Source organism: Rhinoraja longicauda, chromosome 17 (assembly GCF_053455715.1).
Source record: "Rhinoraja longicauda isolate Sanriku21f chromosome 17, sRhiLon1.1, whole genome shotgun sequence".
NCBI classification, from domain to species: domain Eukaryota; kingdom Metazoa; phylum Chordata; class Chondrichthyes; order Rajiformes; family Arhynchobatidae; genus Rhinoraja; species Rhinoraja longicauda.
Genome location: NC_135969.1, coordinates 23,765,504 through 23,789,481, shown reverse-complemented (window position 1 = coordinate 23,789,481; position 23,978 = coordinate 23,765,504). Strand labels below are relative to the sequence as shown.

The 23,978-nt window shown below is 44.3% G+C and overlaps 1 protein-coding gene across 1 annotated transcript in view; it reads right to left on the bottom strand.

The window, feature by feature from the left end:
- Positions 1-1,123: 1,123 nt before the first annotated feature.
- LOC144601557 (protein SSUH2 homolog) overlaps positions 1,124-23,978 on the bottom strand; it is a 23,739-nt gene continuing 884 nt past the window's right edge. The window contains exons 2-11 of the mRNA XM_078413754.1: positions 23,520-23,592; positions 18,360-18,489; positions 17,748-17,808; positions 15,521-15,645; positions 13,659-13,721; positions 11,349-11,431; positions 8,937-9,029; positions 7,704-7,809; positions 6,000-6,107; positions 1,124-1,753 (exon numbers count right to left, since the gene is read on the bottom strand). Of these exons, the coding sequence (XP_078269880.1) occupies positions 1,613-1,753; positions 6,000-6,107; positions 7,704-7,809; positions 8,937-9,029; positions 11,349-11,431; positions 13,659-13,721; positions 15,521-15,645; positions 17,748-17,808; positions 18,360-18,489; positions 23,520-23,592 (983 nt within the window). The 3' untranslated portion in view covers positions 1,124-1,612. The remainder of the gene's footprint in view (positions 1,754-5,999; positions 6,108-7,703; positions 7,810-8,936; positions 9,030-11,348; positions 11,432-13,658; positions 13,722-15,520; positions 15,646-17,747; positions 17,809-18,359; positions 18,490-23,519; positions 23,593-23,978) is intronic.

The window sequence follows — 23,978 nt, the reverse complement described above, 5'->3', positions numbered from 1 at the left end:
CCTTTCCACCTTCCACAGAGACCGCTACCTCCGCAACGCCTTGGTTCACTCAGCCCTTCCCACCCAAACTATCCCCTTCCCAGGTATGTTCCCCAGCAACGCAGGAGATGTAACATCTGTCCTGAAGCCTCTACTCACGACTCCATCCAGGGAACCTAACAGTCCTTTCAGAGTTTCACGTACACCTCCTCTAACCTCGTCTACTGCATCCAGTGTTCCTGATGTGGGTTACTGTACAATGGCAAGATAAAGTGTAGACTCGGTGACTGTTTCGCTGAACACACGCTCAGTTCGTCAAGGCCTACTGGATCTCGCAATTGCTGACCACTTTAACTTCCCTTCCCATTCCCACACTGACCTTTGCCCTGGGACTTCTCCATTGCCAGAGTGAGGCCACATGCAAATTGGTGGAACAGCACCTCTTATTTTGCTTGGCTAATTTACAACCGAGCGGTGAATGTTGAATTATCTAATTTTAGATAACTTCTACATACACTTCCCTCCCCATCCCCTCCCTCTTCTCCCCCCTTCCTCCATTAAAAGTCAGTTAACCAGTTTCACAGTTAGCAACAATATATCCCTCTAGTCAACAATCGGCCTATCTGGAAACCTCTTTGCCTGAGGTCATCTGTTGCGGGCCTGGTTTGTCCTGTTTTTTGCTTCCTCGGTTCCAGTTTCTTCCCTTCTTCCCAACTATCATCAGTCTGAAGAAGGGACCAGACCTAAAATGTTACCTATCCTTTTTCTCCAAAGATGCTGCCTGACCTGTTAAGTTACTCCAGCATTTTGTGACAAACATCAATAGCTGAATGGTGACTCTGCATCCAGTTTTCTATTGTAAAATTCTACTGGACGTAGTTGAGAACCTTATCAGTAGACAGTTTGGCCATGCTTGGCATCTTCTTTACAAGGGCATTGAGGGCTGGGTAATAATTGGCAACCATGACACCAATGCTCAAAATTCAACACTTATGTAAAATAAATTGCAGCTAGAGCTAGAGCTAGAAGAACTATATTCTGCTGTGAACACATTTTCGGGGGGGGGGGGGGGGGGAGAGATAGAGGAGTGAGAAATTTGTAAGGTACTGGGTTATGAATGAATATGAAAAACCCTGATTAATTATTCCACTGTCTGACACAGTGCGCCAAGGCCAATAGAACATCTCAATGACCGCTGAAACTGTTGATTGACCCAGTAGCTTTGCTAATTTATGCAGTTGCAGCAAACAGAATTGACAGAGATTTCCTTTTTCCATTGGATTTTAAATGTGAAAAGTGAAACTGAATGTTATTGGGAGCCAGCAAATTCTAAATGTACATTTATATGAAGCTTCAGCCCCCCTCTCAAAATGGTTCAGGTGCAACAAAGTATGGTGAAGGGCAGCAGTTGTGTTGTTGGCAAAAGCTGCAGTCAGATGACCAAGACCTTAAAACAGCAATGAGATGTTTAAGGAATTTTGGGGTTGATGGAGGGGAGGGAACGCAATGTTGAAATACAGAATATCTTGTTCTTCTATGTAACATCATGAGACCTCTCCTGCCTATCGCCATTCTCCCAGGGGTTGAACAACCCACCATTGATCATCCATGGAAAGACACAGAAGGTAAGGAATCAAAGAATGTTACAGTGGCACTTGCCGGGGTAGTCTGGCGCGTGGACATTGCTTTCTGTGCCATATACAAAGTAACTGTGTTCTTGTCCTTTCCATTGGACCTGCACTTTGGTCACAGGAATTAGTTCAATTGTCTGCCGCTGCAATGAAGGAGAGATGGATTAATTAAACCACATTACAAATCTACTAAACCCCCAAAAAATGCAATTGCCAAGAAATTAAATTGCATTATTTTAGAGGTATATGGAACGAGCTGCCTGAGCAAGTGGAGGAGGTGGGTACAATTCCAATGTTTAAAGACATTTTATAGGGTCATATATATGAAAGATTTAGAAGGATAAGGGCCAAACGCAGGGAAATACGACTAACACAGGATGTTCACTATGGAGAGTTTAGCTGTAATTCTGTCATATTTTGATATTGAAACAAACCTTTTGATGTTTTCAAAGTTGTAAATTATTTTCTAGAATCACGAGGGTGTGATCATACTGTGACTACATAACAGGCAATGTTATGTACTCATCCCTAGAACACCTACACTCATCCCTAGAACACCTGGATAAGAGAGACACCTACGTCAGACTCCTGTTCATAGACTACAGCTTTGCCTTTAATATAATTATACCATCCAAGCTGATCACCAAACTCGCAGGACTTGGTGTCAGCACCCATCTGCAACTGGATCCTTGACTTCCTGACCAACAGACCCTAATCAGTGTGGAAACGACACCACCAGATTCAGGGACAGTTTCTTCCCAACTGTTATCAGGCAACTGAATCATCCTACCCCAGCCAGTGAGCAGTGCTGAACCGTGACCCTCGGACTATCCTTGCACTAAACGTTATTCCCTTATCATGTATCTATACACTGTAAATGGATCGATTGTAATCATGTATTGTCTTTCTGCTGACTGGTTAGCACGCAACAAAAAGCATTTCACTGCACCTCGGTACACGTGACACTAAACTAGACGTTGTTGAGGTTGTCATTTTACACAAAATATTAGCGACAGTGAAGTAAGCATAGGTGTTGTGATGGAATGGACAACAGATTAAAGGGATGGCACTGGCTATTTTGCAAAGCTGTAAATTAGACAATGCACTGACCACTAATCTGTGAAACAAAGGAGGCAGAGATAAAAAACAAAAAAATCATATCTGCAGATACTCCCTCCCATAGCTGGACTGACTGCACAGTCATTGTATGCATTAACCATTGCATCTACAGTTGGTCTGGTTTCTTGCCAACAGATAGTTGGGTCCTAAGTGCTGAATCGATGTGGAGTCAGGAGTGGAAAGAATGGCAGTAGTCTTTCTGTCTGTAAGTTTCCTGCCATGATCCAGGTTCTGTGTTAGATAGCAGAGAGAACAGCAAGATTTGGTGGAGAAGATGCTGCGTGGGACCAGGGCAGAGGTGGGGGGGGGGGGGGGGGGGGGGGCAGTAGTGTTGGGGATTGTTATTGAGCTTGGAAAGATATTTTACTCAAGGATTCAGTCATTTTTACCTCACAACATCAGGGTTTCTCTATTAAAATGAAGAAGATCCATAAAGGAACTCCCAGAGTTATGAATGCCCGACTAATGGACATCCTGTACACACGATTGAGCATTTGGGAGACTGGCGGGATGGATGGGCATGGACTTGCCAGCTGTTGTGGGGCTCCAGGCATCATCTGCTGAATGGGAATGGGGCATGTCTGAAAGCCTTTCCTCCCCATCTCTCCCCTGTGCTGCAACAATCTGGAACTGGGTTGAGCCAAACACAGCTGGGAGCGCCATGCAGACTCACTCACTGAGTCAGTGAGGCCACTGGTAGCCACTCTTCTCACACCTGCTCGCTCTCCCCTCACTATTGTTTCTTTGATTGGACTTTAGGAGGAGAGGAATACCCCTGTCCCCTGTCTCCATCAATGGTGTGGATGTGCAGTTTACCAGGGAGTACAAATACCTTGGAGTGCACCTGGACAATAAACTGGACTGGTCCAGGAATGCTGAGGCCCTGTACAAAAAGGGACAGAACCGGCTGTACTTTTTGAGAAGGGTCCACTCCTACAACCTCTGCAGTAAGATGCTGCAGATGTTTTACCAATCGATGGTAACCAGTGCCATCTTCTTCGCTGCCGTTTGCTGGGGCAGCAGGTCGAAGGCTGCGGACGCCAATTGGATCAACAAACTCATCTGGAAGGCTGACTCCATCCTGGGGGTGGAGTTGGATTCATGGAAGATGGTCTTGAGGGGAGGCTGATCCTCAAACTGCAGTGCATCTTGGACAATACAGCTCACCCCCTCCATGACACACTGGTCAACCTGAGGAGTACCTTCAGCAACAGAATGGTTCCACCAAGATGCAGGACAGAATGCCACAGGAGGTCTTCCCAGTGGCTATCAAACTGTTCAACTCTGTCATGGAATAGACCGACTCCCCTCCCCTCTCCCCCCCCCCCCCCCCCTTATCTTTGCACATCCCCAATCCTTTCCACTCCTCACTTTAATTTCATGTTTCATGCATTTTATGTTTTTATGACTGTTGGCAGATCAATTTCCCTCCTGGGATAAAAGTTCTATCGTATCGTATCGTATTCTCTCACATGTATTATTGTTATTCACTCCCACCTTACGAATAGTTCTCAGGATTGGAGGCCTGGGGACTGCCTGTACATTATTTACAAGATCAACTCAGCTTCTGCAAAGAGATTGATCACCCTTCACCTAGCCCACCCTTATTAACACCTGAATTGAGAGGTTTAGGCATTTAGGTTCCTTCCTAAGATGCTTTGAATTTTAAACACCAAACCTACCTGAATTGAGTCATTTTGAAGTGTTAGAAAACGACACCCGAGTATCAGATCATGGATTCTATATTATCCTGGTGTGCCTGCAGTCTCAATAGACAATAGACAATAGGTGCAGGAGGAGGCCATTCGGCCCTTCGAGCTAGCACCGCCATTCAATGTGATCATGGCTGATCATTCTCAATCAGTACCCCGTTCCTGCCTTCTCCCCATACCCCCTGACTCCGCTATCTTTAAGAGCTCTACCTAGCTCTCTCTTGAATGCATTCAGAGAATTGGCCTCCACTGCCTTCTGAGGCAGAGAAATCCACAGATTCACAGCTCTCTGACTGAAAATGTTTTTCCTCATCTCAGTTCTAAATGGCCTACCCCTTATTCTTAAACTGTGGCCCCTTGTTCTGGACTCTCCCAACATTGGGAACATGTTTCCTGCCTCTAATGTGTCCAACCCCTTAATAATCTTATACGTTTCGATAAGATCTCCTCTCATCCTCCTAAATTCCAGTGTATACAAGCCTAGTCGCTCCAGTCTTTCAACATATGATAGTCCCGCCATTCCGGGAATTAACCTAGTAAACCTACGCAGCGCGCCCTCAATAGCAAGAATATCCTTCCTCAAGGACACTCAGATCTCGTTGTATATCCCCTGTTCCTAACTTGACACCATTCAGATAATACTCTGCCTTCCTATTCTTACCACCAAAGTGGATAACCTCACATTTATCCACATTAAACTGCATCTGCCATGCATCCGCCCACTCACACAACCTGTCCAAGTCACCCTGCAACCTCATAGCATCTTCCTCACAGTTCACACTACCACCCATCTGCAAATTTGCTAATGGTACTTTTAATCCCTTCATCCAAGTCATTAATGTATATTGTAAATAGCTGCGGTCCCAGCACCGAGCCTTGCGGTACCCCACTAGTTACTGCCTGCCATTCTGAAAGGGACCCATTTATCCCCACTCTTTGCTTTCTGTCTGTCAACCAATTTTCTATCCATGTCAGCACCCTACCTCCAATACCATGTGCTCTAATGTTGCCCACTAATCTCCTATGTGGAACCTTGTCAAAGGCTTTCTGAAAGTCAAGGTACACCACATCCACCGGCTCTCCCCTGTCAAATTTCCTAGTTACATCCTCAAAGAACTCCAGAAGATTAGTCAAGCATGATTTCCCCTTCGTAAATCATGCTGACTCGGAACAATCCTGTTACTACTATCCAAATGCTCCGCAATTTCGTCTTTTATAATTGACTTCAGCATCTTCCCCACCACTGATGTCAGACTAACTGGTCTATAATTTCCCGTTTTCTCTCTCCCTCCTTTCTTAAAAAATGGGACAACATTAGCTACCCTCCAATCCACAGAAACTGATCCTGAATCTATAGAACATTGGAAAATGATCACCAATGTGTCCACAATTGCTAGTGCCACCTCCTTAAGTACTCTGGGATGCAGACCATCAGGCCCTGGGGATTTATCAGCCTTCAGTCCCATCAGTCTACCCAACACCATTTCCTGCCTAATGTGGATTTCCTTCAGTTCCTCCGTCACCCTAGGATCTCTGGCCACTCCTTGACCATTCTCACCTGTTGGAGAATACACATTGTTCTTCCAAACTTGTCCTGATGTTCTTGAACCCCTTGATGGGAGATGTGATCAATTAGAGTGTCTGGAAAACCAATTATCGGATAGACCTAAGAAATCAAAACCAGTATAAAAGACTTAATAAATTGGAAATATTCAGTTATTTAAACCGTCTCGTTATCAATGTAAAAATCCTTAGCAGGATAAAGGTGGTGGGTAGTGTATGGTAGAAAATGGCTGACTCACAGTAGCCATATCTTTAAGCAGCTGGGTTGAATGGTAAGAGACTGGGATATGTCTTGGAACATCTATATACTAAAACTCTCGTTTGTTATCTTGTTTGTGACTGAACTTCAGCCAAAACGGTACACGATAGCGTGACAATTTTAGGCCCACCTTATTCACTATTGTCACTTTAGTGATAATGCAAGTAGTTTTATTGAAATCGGTGTTATGTTTTTAAAGTTATTCACATTTTTAAGTTTAAGAGGAGGGGAGGGGAGGGGAAGGGGGGAGTGGGGAGAAGGGAGAGGGCGGGTTGAGGAGAGAGGGGAAGGGGGGAGTGGGGAGAAGGGAGAGGGCAGGGGGGGTTGAGGAGAGAGGGGAAGGACAGGGTGCTGCACCAATGCAGGAGAGGTTTCGGCCCAACGGGTCCACTTGGTCTAGTAAATAACTAAAGGCAAACATCACATTGCTGAAACTACTGAAGTATTGTATATGGTTCCAGTCTCCTTATCTGAGAAAGGATGCAATTGCTATGGAATTATTTCACCATATTGAGTCTGTTATACGAGGAAAGATTGAGGAGACTAAGCTTGTCCTGTCTGGACTTCAGAAGAACGGCAATTGTTTTCATTGTAATATTAAAATTCTTGAAAGGGCTGTCAGTATGGAAGTAGGGCAGATATTTGCCTGGTTGAGGAGTGCAAAACTCAGGGGTCACAGTTTAAGGGCAATTAAGGATAGGCAACAGCATAGACTTTGCTGGACATTTAGCGCATTTGATAGGGATGTGATGCTTATAACACCAAAGGCATGGATTCAATCCCTATACTGTCCAAGTGTTAAGCTTTTATGCCCACGAAGATTCAACTTGGTGCCCGATCATTGGAGAGAGGAATGGTGGCATGATAGTACCATGGATGGTGCTGGTATCTCATAGCTCCAGGGACCCAGGTTTAATCCTGACCTCCGGTGCTGTCTATGAGGAATTTACATATACTCTTTAGAAATGCATGGGTTTCCAATGGGTGCTCCGGTTTCCTCCCTCATCTCAATGATGTGCTGGTAGGCTAAATGTGACTGTAAATTACATTTAATGTGGATAAGTCGCAAAAAAGAGACAAAAGGGATTTAAAGGCCACACATGAAGGAGAATATATTGCAGGATTATGGAAATGAGAAAGAGAATGGTACTAATGAGATTACACCCGTGGGAGTTGGCAGGGACCCAATGGGCTAAATGGCCCTTCATTGCATTGTTATACGTGTAAATATAACAGATGCCCATAAACTGTAGATTAATTACAATAAATGTAGATTTCAACATGTTATAACCTCACTGCACCTAGTACAACTACCTGTCTTGGACATATATTCAGGTTCCTTTGGAGAACCTTTGGCCATGAGCTGCTTGTTTTCCAAATGGTCTCCGATAAACCACAATGTTTTGGCTAGCATATGGCCCAGAAGTGGCCCTCTCTTACCTGGTAGTTTTCATCGGTGAAGACATTCTGTCCCGTTACATTACTAAAGAGTGTCACAGGAAGTCCAATTTGTTGGTCAGCCACCTGTTCAAAGATGTTATTGGTCCTGGCCAAGCACAAGAATAGACACATGATTATTGACACATGTTGACATGGTGTGATGTTGGCATACCCACAACATTATTATCAGGATGCACATGTTGTTTGCCATGTTGTGGATTGCAATAACATCAAGGGCAACATTAAAGTTTTTAAAAACTGCAGATGATAAAAACCAAAACCAAAAACAGAAAATACTAGAAATATTCAGCAGGTCAGGCAGCTTTGGTGGAGAGAGGCAAAAACTGTCCTTCCATCAGAAATGTGTGTAAGAAAAAAGGTGCAAAAGGATGAAAAGAACAAAGGGAATTTCTGTGATTAGGTCTATATGTGCCATAGATGATTTTGGGCTTGCTGAAAGAGTGCCAAGGCTAAATTAATTATAACTGATCTGTGTGGAGTGGTGTACTACATCGAGATGCATGAAAACAGAGGAGAAAGAACAATGCTGAGATTGTGCGATATAAAACAATGCATTTCTAAAAATCGGACATAAAAGAGAATGTTGCAGATACCTGACAGGTCAGACAGCATCTGCGGAGGGGGAAAGGCTGAGATACGATTGCACGTGGATGATTCCACACCAGGAGGTGGAGGTAACTTACTGGCTGGGAGAAATAAATTGGTTGACAACAGCCATAATTTTCCTGCATAATGAAATCAAATCAAATCAAACCCCCATGGATCTTTAGTGAATCTCACGGATGCTAAGTAACTGAGCAGGCAAGGTGGTGTATTTGTGAAGCTTTATTGGAGCCCTAGGTTGGTGCACTGAAGCCCATGTAATGTATTTAAGGATAAACACAATGTGCTGGCATAACTCAGCAGGTCAGGCAGCATCTCTGGAGAAAAAGAATGAGTGACATTTCGGGTCGGAACCTTTCCTCAGACTGAAACGTCACTCATCCTTTTTCAAAGGTTATGGGGAGAAAACTGGAAAATGGGGTTGAGAGGGAAAGATAGATCAGCCATGGTTGAATGGTGGTGTAGACACTTGGGCAGAATGGCCCAATTCTGCTCCTATGGCTTATGAACTTAGAAATTGTACTATTTGCTTGGTTAAGTTAGAATTACCCTGTAATTATGCTTCCATAAAGGGCAATAGACAACATACTAAATAAACCCAATGCTTACCATTTTATTGTCAGCTGAATGTAGAATAGCAGGTGGCCACTGGTTTTGCAGACATGACAAGATCGAGTGCCTCGGCCAAGACAAGGGCCGCACCTGTGCAGAAGGAACTGGTGTTACCTGGAGAAAACTCTGCTCCTTCTGCAAACACCTTGCAAGCCACGGCAGTCTATTCAATAACTTGTGCTAGACCCAGGGATCCTGCCCCAATAGGCTACATATATAACCAGGGTGTCAATGTCGGGGAAAAGGTCATCAATAGCTTCATCCACATAAAAATTTGATCAGAAATCTAATTTGCGACTGTCTTAGGGAATGTCCCCTCCCGCTGGTGCCTTTGGCAGGGTCTGAACCCCAGCATGCACAGAAAGCTCAACTGACCCAGTGCTCTTTGAAAAGACACTACCATCAGACCTACTGTCCCTATCCTTCACCATTACCTTGCAAACTCCTAATTTGAGGAAAGCAGGAGGAGCGGTGCCTACCTGACCCAAGCCGACGAGAGACAAGATGAAATGTGGTAACATCTTAGGTGGGGTTAGCTGCACGAACAATCAGCGTGCTGCGCAATGCAGCCCCAGTCAATCCGGGTCGATATCGGCACCAACCTTCTCCGCTACCCACACCCCACCCCAACTCTGAAAAAAGAATCTGTAATCACTGGGTTGGGATTAATTTTACAGCCTGGTAAATTTCTGCAAGGGTTGTTGGATAAAGACCATTTAGCCCTTTGAGTATGATCTGTCAATTAGTTAGATGATGGCTGATCTATACCTTAGTAGGGCCACAGCAGGAGCCCTCTGGGCATCTCTCTCACCGTCGACCCTGCCTTCATCCGCAGCACTGCCACAGGTATGTTTGGTGATTCGATGGTGGAGAGGACCATGAGAAGAGGCCACCCTCCATTTCACCAGCCTGCTGCTTAATCCTAGCCCAAAGACATGCTTCAGTCAAAATGCAAACTGCAAATTGAAATCTGGCATAGAAAGAGCAAATCTTGGACTCACTCTGGGGATTCACTCTGTGTCCAGCTCTGATTCTAATGTTACATCCTCTTATTCTCAACCCCTCTGCCAGTGAAAATTTTTCTTCTGTATAAAATAATCAATTTATTAAGTTAAATAAACCACCAAACACTGGAGTAAGTTAGTGGGTCAGGCGACGTTTCGGGTCAGGACCCTTCCTTGTTTTACAAGTTATTAAGTATGTGTTAGATTAGACAATCAGACCATGCCCAGGTCAGAGAATTCCAAGCATAGAGGCAGTACCAACCCCCAGCTACTCAGGGCAGTGGGATCGGACAGGCTGTTCAATCCGAGTCGCATCACCCGACCCTACTGTAATGAAATATATGCAGGATTCAAGGATTCGGATCAATGAATGGAGGAAGCACATGGTGAAGAACACAAATAACTCTTTATTAAAGCAAACACAAGTAAAACACAAAAAAACTATCAACTATCAATAAAGAAACAATACAAAGTAACTCTTACGCCCCTTTGTGTATTCGAGTCTCCTGTCTGCACTGGCTGTCACCCGCACACACCATGGTCCAAGTTCCTCTCTCTCTCTCTCCTCCCTTGTTGAGGCTCTTTTCTCTCCCCGAAGATGAAACTCATGCTCTCTCCCCGAAGATGAAGCTCATACTCTCATGGTAGAAGCATATGTTTATATAATAATTTTATTACTAAGAACAACAGGTGATTATGTGTCATTGACATCAGTCTGATGAAGGGTCTCCCATTCCTTCTCTGCAGAGATGCTGCCTGTCCCGCTGAGTTACTCCAGCATTTTGAGACTACCTTTGATTATGTTTCAAGCTAGCTATCCTCCTTGGTACCATAATGGCGTGAGTTATGCGTCCTATCAGACACCGAGCTAGTCTTGGACGTGTCTGGGAAAGCTAAGCTTATCTCAGTGACCTCGCAGGTGTCCTCATGATCTACTGGTCTCTTTGAATTAGCCCAAGCATTCTGCAAAAACATCTACTTGTTTTCCTAAGCAGGGTTCGAAATACGATGCTGCTAATTTAGTTGGCAACTCCATTTCAGCTCAGTCTGTTTAACCCTTACATTACATCTACCCCTTGAGAGGTTTCACTGGATCATGAGCTAGAGGTTTTGCTTCCAAGACAAAGCAACTAAAGTTAAATGCTTCATGTCTTAGCATCAACCCACCACCCCCACCACTCCAACACCAATAACCCGCTGACAATAGTTCATATACTTAGACTAGCAGTCTAACCTGTCGCACGTGGGAACACATAGACCTGCTCCTGCAGAAAGGCTTCCTGCTGCCTAAAAGCAAACTATTTAATAGGCAACGTCCTGCTCTCCAGAAAGATTTCCTACTTGGAATCTGTTCCTGCTCTATTCTTTTTGAAGAACCACCCTTTTACTTGTCCCTTTCACTTACCGTTTTGATCCTCTGCCTCCACACTGGATGCACCGCTTGTTTCCATGCAACAGCCCCCGCCCTCCACACGACAGGCACTTCAGCTGCGTTCAGACAAGAACAACTTCAGTTTAGAGATAGAGTGTGGAAACAGCCCTTTGGCCAACTGAGTCTACACCGACCGGCGATCCCCGCACATTAACACTGTCCTACATATACTAGGGACAATTTACACTTATACCAAGTATACAGACCCAAGCCAATTAACCTAAAACCTGTATGTCTTCGGAGTGTGGGAGGAAACCAAAGATCTCAGAGAAAACCCACGCGGTCACGGGGAGAACGTACAAACTCTGTACAGACAGCACCCGTAGTCAGGATCGAACCAGCATCTCTGGCGCTGCAAGCGCTGAAAGACGGCAACTCTACCGCTGCGCCACCGTGCCTCCGTACTTGGAGTCAGTGCCACGTTGGAATGATCACCTGGAAATGGCAATGAACATGCGCGGTTTCAAAGCTCTTCCCCACCCAGTAGGGGATTCCCATCGTGTTAAATAACAGTCCAGGCACCTGAGAACAGGTACAAGAGATGGGGTGGGGGCGATGGGATGGGAGGGGATTTGCACTAAACCTGCCTGACGGAAAACCAAAGCTGGGAGCTTAAAATAAGAACAGAAAATGCGGGTAACACTCAGCAGGTCAGCCAGCATATGTGGGAAGATAAATAGTTAAGGTTTCAGGTGGAAGACCTTTCATCAGGACTTCTTATGAAAGGTGTTTGACGTGAAATGTTAGCACTTTCTCTTCCCACAATGTGGCCTGATCTGCTGTTTCCAGCATTTTCAGTTTTGATTTCAGATTTCCAGCATCTGAAGTTTTCTCGATCTTCACATACATCCTTAACATTCATTCCCTCCACCAAGGCAGCCCAGCCCATCAGGTGGGCTTGCTCTCTCGTCAGCCAAGTTAAAAGGTACTTCGCAATTTGGGAATCCGATAGAATGTACAGACTAACGTCACCAATGATGATTGTCGAGACTCCCATTAATATCCTGGGGTCACTAAAAACCTCAAAGGCACCGGCCACATGAATATCATGGCGATAAGAACAGGTGGGTTTCTGGGCCTCCTGTGGCAAATAATTCACATTTGGACACCATCCATGTGGCACGTTAGGTGTGTAATGGAATGAGGCACAAGTTAGGAGTGTAATGCTCCCAGCTCACCTTGATGAGCGCAGAAACTCTCCAAAAGTTCAACACCATCCAGGAAAAAGCAGCCACCTGACGGGGACCCATCCACCACCCTAAAAATTATTTCCCTCCACCACTGGTGCACAGTAGCTGCAGTAAGTAGCACCCATAAAATACGCTGCAGTTACTCACACAGGCTATTTTGATAACACCTCCCAAACCTGCAATCCTACAGGGTTTAGGGGCAAAGAACACTGTCACAGACACAAAATGCTGGAGTAACTCAGCGGGTCAGGCAGCATCTCGGGAGAGAAGGAATGGGCGACATTTCGGGTCGAGACCCTTCGTCGGGCACTGCAGTTTTTTTTCCTACACTGCCACCTGCAGGTTCTTTTTCCAGTCACGCACCACCGCGACTTGGAAACACATTGCTGGTCCTTCCTCACTACTGAGTCTAAAGACCACAATTCCCTCCTTGGTAGCACTGCAGGAGCCACCAGAAGGATTGCAGTGGCTTTCAAAGGCTATTAGGGATGTGCGATAAATAATGGTTTGCTAGTTCAGATCCCAAAAACAAAGATAAAAAAATAATTAATCCAAGTGCTAAAACTGCAACAAAGAGAATTAACTTGCATTCTCAGTGAACCATTGGTTGCTCCAAAGTACAGTACAACTCCAGTGAAACCTGCTGCAGGGTTCTATGTAAGTCAGCACGAGTGGCTCGGATTAGATCATCATATTGCGTTTACTTTCCCTACAGAGGACAAAATCCCTTTCCCTCATGAGATATTGAGGCATGAATCACACTCTATCCAGCCTCCCCTCTGCATCGAGTTAGTTGGAATACGCTGTGTGCATTAGATCTTTGTCAACAGGCAGGAAGCAGGGATGGACAGAGGCTACGATGACAGTCAATACCAATACCAACTGCAGTTGAAGAGCCTGCCATCTGTAACATGGTGGACTGCAACGTTTTAGTGAGTTGTTGCACCTGAGGAACTGTACCCCGGCAACCGGCAGTGACAGTGCCACTGATGGTGGAGGGAAGGAAGAACCATTGAGAGCAAGACTTGAGGAGAGACATTACCAGCATTAACAGGCTTAAAAAGTATTGAAGACTGGACTGGCCACAACCCACCTTTCCTTTTCCACCGCACTGAGAACACCGGTACTTCCCTCTGCCCTTGCACTTGTGGCATCGCTGAAAGAAGGTAGTGAATCACATAAACCCAAGCTCAAAACAACAACAAAAAACAACACTAAATTATTTTAAGAAGATAAGAAATAGAAGTAGGACTAAGCCATTTGGTAACTTGAGCCTCTACCATTGAGGTGGAGGTTTGTGACTGATCGTCCACATCAAACACGTTTCGGAACATATCCCTTCATTCTTCTAATATTCAGTGCTTTGTTGGAATGATCTCAATGATTGAACCTCTACGGCCCCTATAGGGCAGGAATTCCAAGCTTTCGCTGCTCTTTGAGTGTAGGAATGTTTCTTTTATTTCAGTCCTAAGATCCCTATTTCTAGTCTGTCAGAGTGAAAACATCAGTCCACATCTATTCTGTCAAGCCCATTGAGTTTTTCACATTTCAATGTGGCCCAGTCCACGCAGTCACAGGACTGACCACTGTCCCAGTAGTGAGCTCCCTTCATCGTGCACTTCTCTTCTCGTAAGCATCTCCATTTTGTCAGATAATGAGACCAAGCGATCTCATTAAGTTTCTATTTAATTGTAGTAAGACAATTTCATTCTCATTGGCCAACATACCATTTGCCTTCCTGATTGCCTATTTCACCTGCATGTTAGCTGCCAATGACATGTGTACAAGAACATCTAGGTCCTGTTGAAAATCAAAATTTTATTGTATTTCACCATTTGAAATTTTTGCATTTTTCCACATTGTACCCCATCTGCCACTTTGCCGCCAAAACTCACTAAGCTTGTCATTATCCCCTTGAAGTCTGTTTGCATCCTCATCACTATTCGCATTCCCACTTAGTTGCATATCATCAGAAAATTTGGGAATATTACATTTGGTCCCCTCTGACAAATCATCAATTAACAGCTGAAGCCAAAGCATTGATCCCTGTGGTACCCAACCCTGGAAAAGGTGCAGAAAAAAATTAGTGAGAAAGTTACTGCGACTGGAAGGCTTGACATAATGAGAGGCTGGCATGTTTTTTAACCTGGAGCACAGGAGATTGAAGGTAACATTTTGGATGTGTACAAAACTGTGAGGTATAGATAATACCTGGTGGATGGACACAGTCCTTTTCCCAGGGTATGGGAGTCCAAAACTAAATGGCAGAGATTTAAGTTGAGACGGGGAAGATTTAAAGGGGAACTGAGAGGCAACTTTTTCCACACTGGCCGATAGGTATAGAGAACCAGCTGCGGGAGGAAGCTGCAGAGGCAGGTACAATTACAACATTTAAAATACACTTGGACAGGTGGATGGATAGGAAAAGTCTATATGGATCTGAGCCAAACACAGGTGAATGGAAGTAGCTCACTTATACAACTTGGTTGGCATGGATGTAGTAGTTCTGGACAGAATCCAGATACCATCGGCTGGATCCAGGCAGCACTTTCTTAGAATAGGGATAGCATTGAACATATTGCAGGATACATTGGGATTCACTGCACTCATGTTGGCTGCATACAGTGGTAATGGAGAAATGGGGGTGGGTGGATCAGTGTGATCCATTAGGATAGATTCAATCAGGCTAAAATAAAGTTAACCACAGGTAGATTAAATAGGCTTGGCAAGTATTGAAAGATGATCTTGATTTGGATTAGGTAAGTTGACAATAAACCTGATTTCAAATCAGTTCAATCAAGCGAAGAAGGGTTTTGAAATATAAATTCTCAATTTAATATTTCAGTAAAGATAGACATTGATCACTGTAATCTTGAATATCTGTTTGTTTGTTTGTTTGTTGTTTGTTATAACCCCCCGACACAAGGTGAAGGTCATCCCCCTCCCCGCAATTACCTTGACAGCCGCAGTATGAGGAACTGGGACTTTCTTCGTGAAGTCCTGAAACATGGAGGGTACTTCAACGGTGATGTCCCATGGAAGGGGAGGGGTTCCACAGGCACTGTTGTCAACAGATTGCCCTGTAGATTAAAACAGGCATTAAAAAAAAATCAGAGAAATGTTTGGTGGCTAAACCATTATCAATGCAGTTAAATGGCATTGATAATTGGCAAGTGCATTGAAATGGCATTGTAGAGTGTTGCCACTCACCTGTTGGAGGTGGTATGTTCACTCTCCTCTGTAATGACTTCCTATCCATCACCATAAATATTCATCCCCAAAACCCTTGGTGCAATGTGACTTGCCTGGAACCCTGTACTAACATTTCCAAACCCACGACTCCTACCACCAAGAAGGGCACACAGTGGCAGATTTGCTGCCTTGCAATGCCAGCGACCTGAGTTCGATCAAGACTATGGGTGCTGTTGGTATGGAGTTTGTACGTTCTCCCTGTGACCATGTGGGTTTTCTCCGGGTGCTCCGGTTTCCTCTCACACTCCAAAGATGTACAGGTTTGTAGGTTAATTGACTTTTGTAAATTGTAAATTGTTCCTAGTGTGTAGGATAGTGTCACTGGTTGGCATGGACTCGGTAGGTCGAAGGGCCAGTTTCTGCACTGCATCTTTAAAGTCTAAAGACAAGGGAAGCAAGGAGAGGGGCAGGGTACAACTGCATAACTGTAGTTCCCCTCCCAGTCACTCAACACCCTGACTTGGAAATATACTGCTCGCCCTTTATCACCACTGGGTCGAAATCCTAACACTCCTTCCCCAAACGTCCGTGGGAGCACTTTCATCAGAGGGACTGCTGCAATTCAGGATGGCTCACCCCTGTTTTTTAACAGGTAATTAGTGTTTACCTCGTCAGCAGCACCCTGATCCCGAAAATTGAATAAAGTGTACACAGGGACCCACCGTTTGGCCGAGATATAAAACTGATACTCTCTGTGGCACTGGATTAATTTTATAATATTGCCATGGAATATTTCATCTATGCACTTTGAGGTGCACTTGGCAAACATCACATATTCCAAAGTACTGCACCTTAGTAATTACAACCTTGGCAAGTGCAGTCATACTCTTGTTTTACCGGGCATTTTGTAGTGCTTCTCCTCCAGCATTCCCAGGAGAAACCCTCGTAAATTGAGCTGAGGATCACATCACTCCCATTCACATGACTCTTTCCCTAGTGCCATCAGGCTTCGTCCCTGCAAGTGGCTTCCTGCCATCCCACTGGCTGGATCATACCTGTTCCTGGATTGAGGCAGGCGGCTGACTGCCTGCAGGTCAGGAAGTTAATATGTGCCAGACATCACAGTGATGGACCCAGCTATTCCCAACCACTCACCATTAAAATTATAAAAATGATCCTGATCACTGGTAAGGTAGGTCCGATTGTTCAGTCAGTCATTTGCTGATGAACAGTTCGTTATTAAACCGTGGATTTGGGAGATATAGGTGGAGGGGCCCAATAACATATTTTCATTTGGTTATAGATCACACGTTTACATTAAAACAACTAAATAAAGGATTAAACAACAGTAACATTACATTTATAATGCCTATTCAATGTCGTAGAGTGTTTCAAGAAGTTTCAAAGTACTGTGGTGTTATCAAACAATGTAAGTCACTGAGCCACATCAGAAGGTAGGTATAAGGTGAGGAGGTGTAGCTTTTATGGAGCGTCAGCGGAGAAGAGGAAATCAGCTAGTTTGAAACAGCTACAAGCAAGTCTACCAGTGATGGAAGAGATGAATTGGGATGTGTACGAGGCCACATCTGGAGTTCTTCAATGGTACAAGCTCCGCATCTCCCATTATCTGCTCTCTGAACCCGTAACCTCCTCGAACCAACCTGGAAAATGAGCCGGCAGACACTGTGATGCAATGAAAGTTGATCTGTCGGTTTAGGTTTATTAATCTCATAATAACCGAGACACAGTGAAAAGCTTTTGTTTGCATACTATCCAATCAAATCAGATACACATGAATACAATCAAGCCAAACACAAGTACAAAACGTACAGTGATGAGACAAATACCAGAGAAAAATGGCTTTGAAGATTATTGGAGATGTATGTCTTCAGATGGATGGCTGATATTGATTTGTCACGCCTCAGTAACCTGACTCCAGTTGTCACTGTGAAAGTTGTTAAAATGAAGGTTTTACTAACTTTGCACTCACCAGTAAAGGGTACATGAGTCCATTCAGTTAGCCGGGATTCAGTGAAGGTCTCAAGTCGGTACTGCAAGACAAAAATATTCTGGTTATTTGAGAAAATATTACCTTTAAGGGAACATATCGTGGTAGCAACTGTCCTAATCAGCTAATTACATTACTGGCACAACAATAGTCACTCTCCTTCACCAGAACACAATTCGCGTTCATCAACAGGCATGGAAACATAGCCTCACTTGCCAACACAGGCTTTCACATGCATGCATCTGAGAGCAGGTGTGACTCAAGCTTCACTTCAGCAGGTTAGCAGGGATCTAGGTGGCACTCCACTGCAGTCTCAAGGGAGTGCCACACTGTCCTGTGTGCTGTTTCTCCAACAAGCAATTAAACTATTTGCCCACAGGTAGCTATTATAGGTTCTAAAGCATTGCTTCAAGCTAACACTTTAAACCTTTATTTTCTGGCTGGTTTTTCTGTATGGTCTCACTGCATGCATATTGGCAGCTTTAATTCTTACTACTTTCAAAGTGCTTGCAGGGGCTGAACAGAGTGTGATAGCAAGCTGTCCGGCTGGGAGTGTGGCAGCGAGTGGAAAGATGTTGACCTTAGAGACCTTACCCTGTACATGTTGAAGGGCGTGAGGTCCTGAAATACCATGTCTCTGGCGGGGTTGCGGCTGTAACAGCAATGAGCAGTGGCGAACTGCACCAACGCTTCTCTTGCTGCATCTTCGGTAATGGACGGAATTCTGAAGGGATAGAAAAGGTCGCCAGAACGTCAAGCTTACATCCTGGGACTTATGGCAAGTGACACTCCTTCTTCACTCCATGCCCATGTTCATGGGTGGTGGGGCCATAACTCCCTGTTGTTCCAGCCAATACTACTCCCTCAGTAGAACCATTTTCATCCCAGTCATTCCCACTTCTCTCCTCTATCACAGAAGATACAAAGGTTTAGACAATAGACAATAGACAATAGGTGCAGGAGTAGGCCATTCGGCCCTTCGAGCCAGCACCACCATTCAATGCGATCATGGCTGATCATTCTCAATCAGTACCCCGTTCCTGCTTTCTCCCCATACCCCCTGACTCCGCTATCTTTAAGAGCTCTATCTAGCTCTCTCTTGAATGTATTCAGAGAATTGGCCTCCACTGCCCTCTGAGGCAGAGAATTCCACAGATTCACAACTCTCTGACTGAAAAAGTTTTTCCTCATCTCTGTTCTAAATGGCCTACCCCTTATTCTTAAACTGTGGCCCCTGGTTCTGGACTCCCCCAACATTGGGAACATGTTTTCTGCCTCTAATGTGTCCAACCCCTTAATAATCTTATACGTTTCGATAAGATCCCCTCTCATCCTTCTAAATTCCAGTGTATACAAGCCTAGTCGCTCCAGTCTTTCAACATATTTGAAAGCAGGTATGACAAGATTCAGGAATAGCTACTTTCCCACTGTTATCAGACAACTGAACTCTCCTCCCATAAGCTAGAGAATAGCCCCGATCTTCCAAACTACCATATTGTGGCCCTTCTTCTATTTTTTATCTGCACTTTTTCTGTAACCAACGCTATAACATGTAACACAGTATTCAGCACTCTATTTTTCTCTTTACATTTGTACTTATGCATGGCTTGATTGTATTCATGTATAGTGTAATTTGACTGGATAGCACACAATTTTGTTTCACTATATATTGGTACATTTGAACCAACACCAAGTAATCATCACCTCACCATTGGATTGCAACCTTGTCGTGGTCGGGGAGTTTGTGTGTCTCAGTGACCCCTAGAGCTATGCCAGCGGGAGATTCGTCTCCTGTTAGGATTTCCCATGCTGGACAGGTCAAAGGGTAGTGACGAGACGAAGAGCGATCCACTGGTCCTCCAGGTTGGGGGTTGAGCACAGGGCTAACAACCCCGCCTCGTAAAACAAATATGTTATGGAAACAACAACTGAAGGAATCAACACTACTGGGCAAGACGGACTTCCAGGGCTAGCGACAGACGCTAGGATGAATGTCAATGGTGAAAGCCGAAAGGAAGCCACTGGCAGGAAGGTGGAAGTTCTGAATGCCAAACATAAGACTAGGATAGGATTTTGGAATGTACGAACAATGTACGACACAGGGAAACTAGCACAAGTGACATCAGAGATGAGACGCTACAACCTAGACATTCTTGGAGTAATCGAAAGCAGATGGACGGGATCAGGGAGACTTAGGACCAGCACAGGGGAGACAGTGTTGTACTCAGGAAGGGATGACAAGAATCACCGAGAAGGAGTAGCCATCCTTTTAAAGAAAGGAGTAGAAAATAGTTTGATAGAGTGGGAACCTGTCAATAGTAGACTCATGAAGATCAGAATGAAGGGAAGCAAATTAATACAACCATCATCCAGTGTTACGCCCCTATAAACGATAGTGATGATAGTGTTAAGGATGAATTCTATGAGCAACTACAGGCTGAGTTAGAAAACACACCAAGACATGACATGAAGATTGTGATGGGGGACCTAAATGCAAAGGTTGGCAACAACAACACAGACCAGGACAGAGCCATGGGCAAAGAGGGCTGTGGTTTTATAAATGAGAACGGTGAGAGACTAATAGAACTCTGCACCAATTACAATCTAGTAATTGGAGGGACCCTCTTTCCGCACAGAGACATCCACAAACTAACATGGTACTCTCCAAATGGAAGGGATAGTAACCAGATAGACCACCTGATGATAAACGGCACATGGAGACGTTCATTACTTGATGTTAAGGTTAAACGAGGAGCTGATGTTGATAGCAACCATCACCTGGTCCTGGCTGATCACAATGTCAAACTGAGGAAAACAGGGAGCAAAAAGACAAGCAGGCAACAGTTTGTCGTTGAGAAACTACATGACCCAAAAGTGAAAAGTGCTTTTGCGCTACAATTGAGGAACAGGTTTCAGGCACTAGTAGATATGGATGATCACACAGAGCCAAATGTAAATAATATTAATATTAATACTGTGTAGGAACAAACCAAAATAGCTTATGTGAAAACCAGTGAAGCCTGCCTGGGGTTCAGGCCGAGAATAAAGAAGGAATGGATAACTGAAGACACATGGCAAACCATTAAAAATAGGAGAAAATTAAAGAAGGAAATAAATGAAACAAAATCCAAACGGCTGCAAGAAAGATACAAGATGCAATATCAAGAAGCAACAAAGCAGTTCAGAGGAAAGCCAGAGCTGACAAATGGGCGTACATACCTGGAAGATCTAGCCAATCAAGCAGAAGATGCAAATAAGAAAGGAGAGCAAGGGAAGGTCTACAAGATAACCAAAATAATCTGTGGCAAACATCAGCGAACCACTGAGACACCAATTGTAGACAAAAAGGGCCGACTCCTAACAACAGAAACAGAACAAGAAGCCCGCTGGATGGAGTATTGAATAGAACACCGCCCATAATATAGGCTAACACCCAACAAGCAGAAGATGACCTAGATATTAGCACTGAATCACCAACTAAGGAGGAAATTGTTATAGCTATTAAGTCCCTTAAAAGTGGAAAAACCCCTGGCCAAGATAACCTCAATGCAGAACTGTTTAAGGCGGACTCAGAACTTGCAGCCGAAGTATTTGTACCACTTTTCACAGCTATTTGGGAAAGAAAGGAGATACCTGATGACTGGTCAGAAGGAGTCATCATTAGGATACCAAAGACAGGCAACTTAAGAGAGTGTAACAACTGGAGAAGGATCACTCTTCTATCAATTCCAAGCAAGATTCTGGCAAAGATTATAATACAACGTACCTCAGACGCAGTAGACAAACAGCTCAGGAAAGAGCAGGCAGGATTTTGTGGTGGGAGGGGATGCATTGACCAGATATTTGCCCTGCGTAACATTATAGAACAGTGCACAGAGTGGCAGAGACAGATATACATCAACTTTATTGATTTTGAGAAAGCATTTGACAGCATCCACAGGGACAGTCTCTGGGGCATATTACGAATGTATGGGATCCCACAGCACACAATCGAAGTAATTAAGAGCTTCTACGCTAACTTCACTTGCAGATTAGGGAATAGTAACCACACATTTCAGGTGATGACAGGAGTTTGACAAGGGTGTGTGATGTCAGTGCTACTCTTCAATATTGCAAATGACTGGGTGATGCGTCAGACAACCGAAGATCAAGCAAGAGGCATCGATGGACCCTCTTCTCAACATTGGAAGACCTTGATTTTGCTGATGACATAGCTCGGGTCTCCCACACTCACAAACACATGCAGGAAAAAACATCCCGTCTTAGTGACTTTGCACAACAAATTGGCTTGAAGATAAACCAGAAAAAATCTGAATTAATTACATTAAACATCCAAAACCCCTTACCAATCCAAGTGAATGGAAACGACCTTTCCATAACTGAGGAGTTTACTTATCTTGGCAGTAAAGTCAGATACGATGGCGGAGCACAAAATGACATTAAGAACCGGCTAAACAAGGCTAGGAATGTTTTCAGAATGCTAAACAATGTATGGAGATCCCAGCAATGCAGCACCAAGACCAAGCTGAAGATATACGGGAGCTGTGTCCTCTCCACCCTCTTATATGGCTCGGGATGCTGGAGAATGACAGCGAGTGACATCAACCAGCTGTCAGTCTTCCATACTAAGAACCTGAGAAGAATCCTTAGAATATTTTGGCCAAACACCATATCCAACCTAGATCTCCTTGCTCAATGCCAGCAAGAGAGTATGGATACCATCATCATGAGAAAGCGCTGGAACTGGATTGGCCATATACTGAGAAGAGAACCAGACAGCATCCCAAGAATAGCCTTGCACTGGACACCAGAAGGGAAAAGGAAAAGAGGGAGACCCAAAACCACATGGCGTCGAACTGTAGAGGAGGAAATGAAAACTATGGAATTGACCTGGGATAGTGTCCAGAAACTAGCCCACAACAGACAGGAGTGGAGAACCTTCGTTGTTGCCCTACATGCCAGGAGACATAATGGGCAGTAAGTAAGTAAGCAAGTAATCATCACCACCATCTCAATGACCATTTGCACTCCTGCGTTGTGTGATCTGAAAACTGGCTAGGGAAGACTGAAGGGATTACCAGAGTTATTACTGTAAATATCACTCAGAATTAGAACATGAAAACAAAATATATCAATTCCTCTGGGGAAGCCTGACTTCTCTAGGTTGAAGAATTTAAGTGGTCTTAACACATTAATTATTATTGATGCAGCTAGCAGAGCCGCTGCCTCACAGCTTCAGTGACCCAGGTTTGATCCTGACCTCCGGTGCCATCTGTGTGGAGTTTGCATGTTTTCCCTGTGACCGCTTGGGTTTCCACCCTCAGGTGCTCCAGTTTCCTTTCATATCCCAAAGGCGTGGGTTAATTAGTCATTGTAAATTACTTGTAGTCTACAGGTGAGTGGTTGAATTTGGGGAAATGTTAATGAGAATGAGGGAAGACTGGGTTACAGGGAAATTTGCAGATGAATGGGATTGCTCTATAAACAGGTTGAGATTGGGTCAGAATGGCCTCTTTCCATGTTGTAAAGAAATATGTGAAAAAAGTGAAATATGCAATTAATGCAACTTTAAACCATCTTCAATCAATGAATTAGTGCATCACTTTAGTAATGTAGAGAATCAAACCTCCAATATATCTCTGATCAAATTTACAAGAGAAAACCGCATTGAAAGGGTGATGGTTCCAAACTGAATTGAACACATTTCCCTTGATTGTGATGTGGGAGTTCATGGACCTTAAGATGATCCCATACCTCCACTCCAGTTGGGGTTGTGCTTGCTCCCTCTTGTCGGATGAGTAAGTTGGTGGACAAATGTAGTTTCCACCTGCAACAAAAAGATTTGCGTCATAAAAGTCTCAACATTTACATTACCTTCAAATCCTGACAGGGGAAGAGTTTCTAGAGCTAACGTGCACACCAGGCTCTGAAATGTATGTCTGCCAGTGTTAACTAGTCCAGAGCACTCATTTAGGTAAGTTAAGTTCCCCAACACTCCATACTCGGTAGTTGAGACTCTAGCTTGTGGATGGCATTTGGTCCTATCTACAAAATGAACTGCAGTTACTCAACTGCAGGCTATTCCCGACAGTGCCTCTCAACCCACCAGCTATACCACCAAGAAGGATAAGGACAGCAGTGCAAGGGAACACCACTGCCTGCAGGCTCCCCTCTGCATCGAGCATCATCCTAACTGGAAACATATTGTGAGTT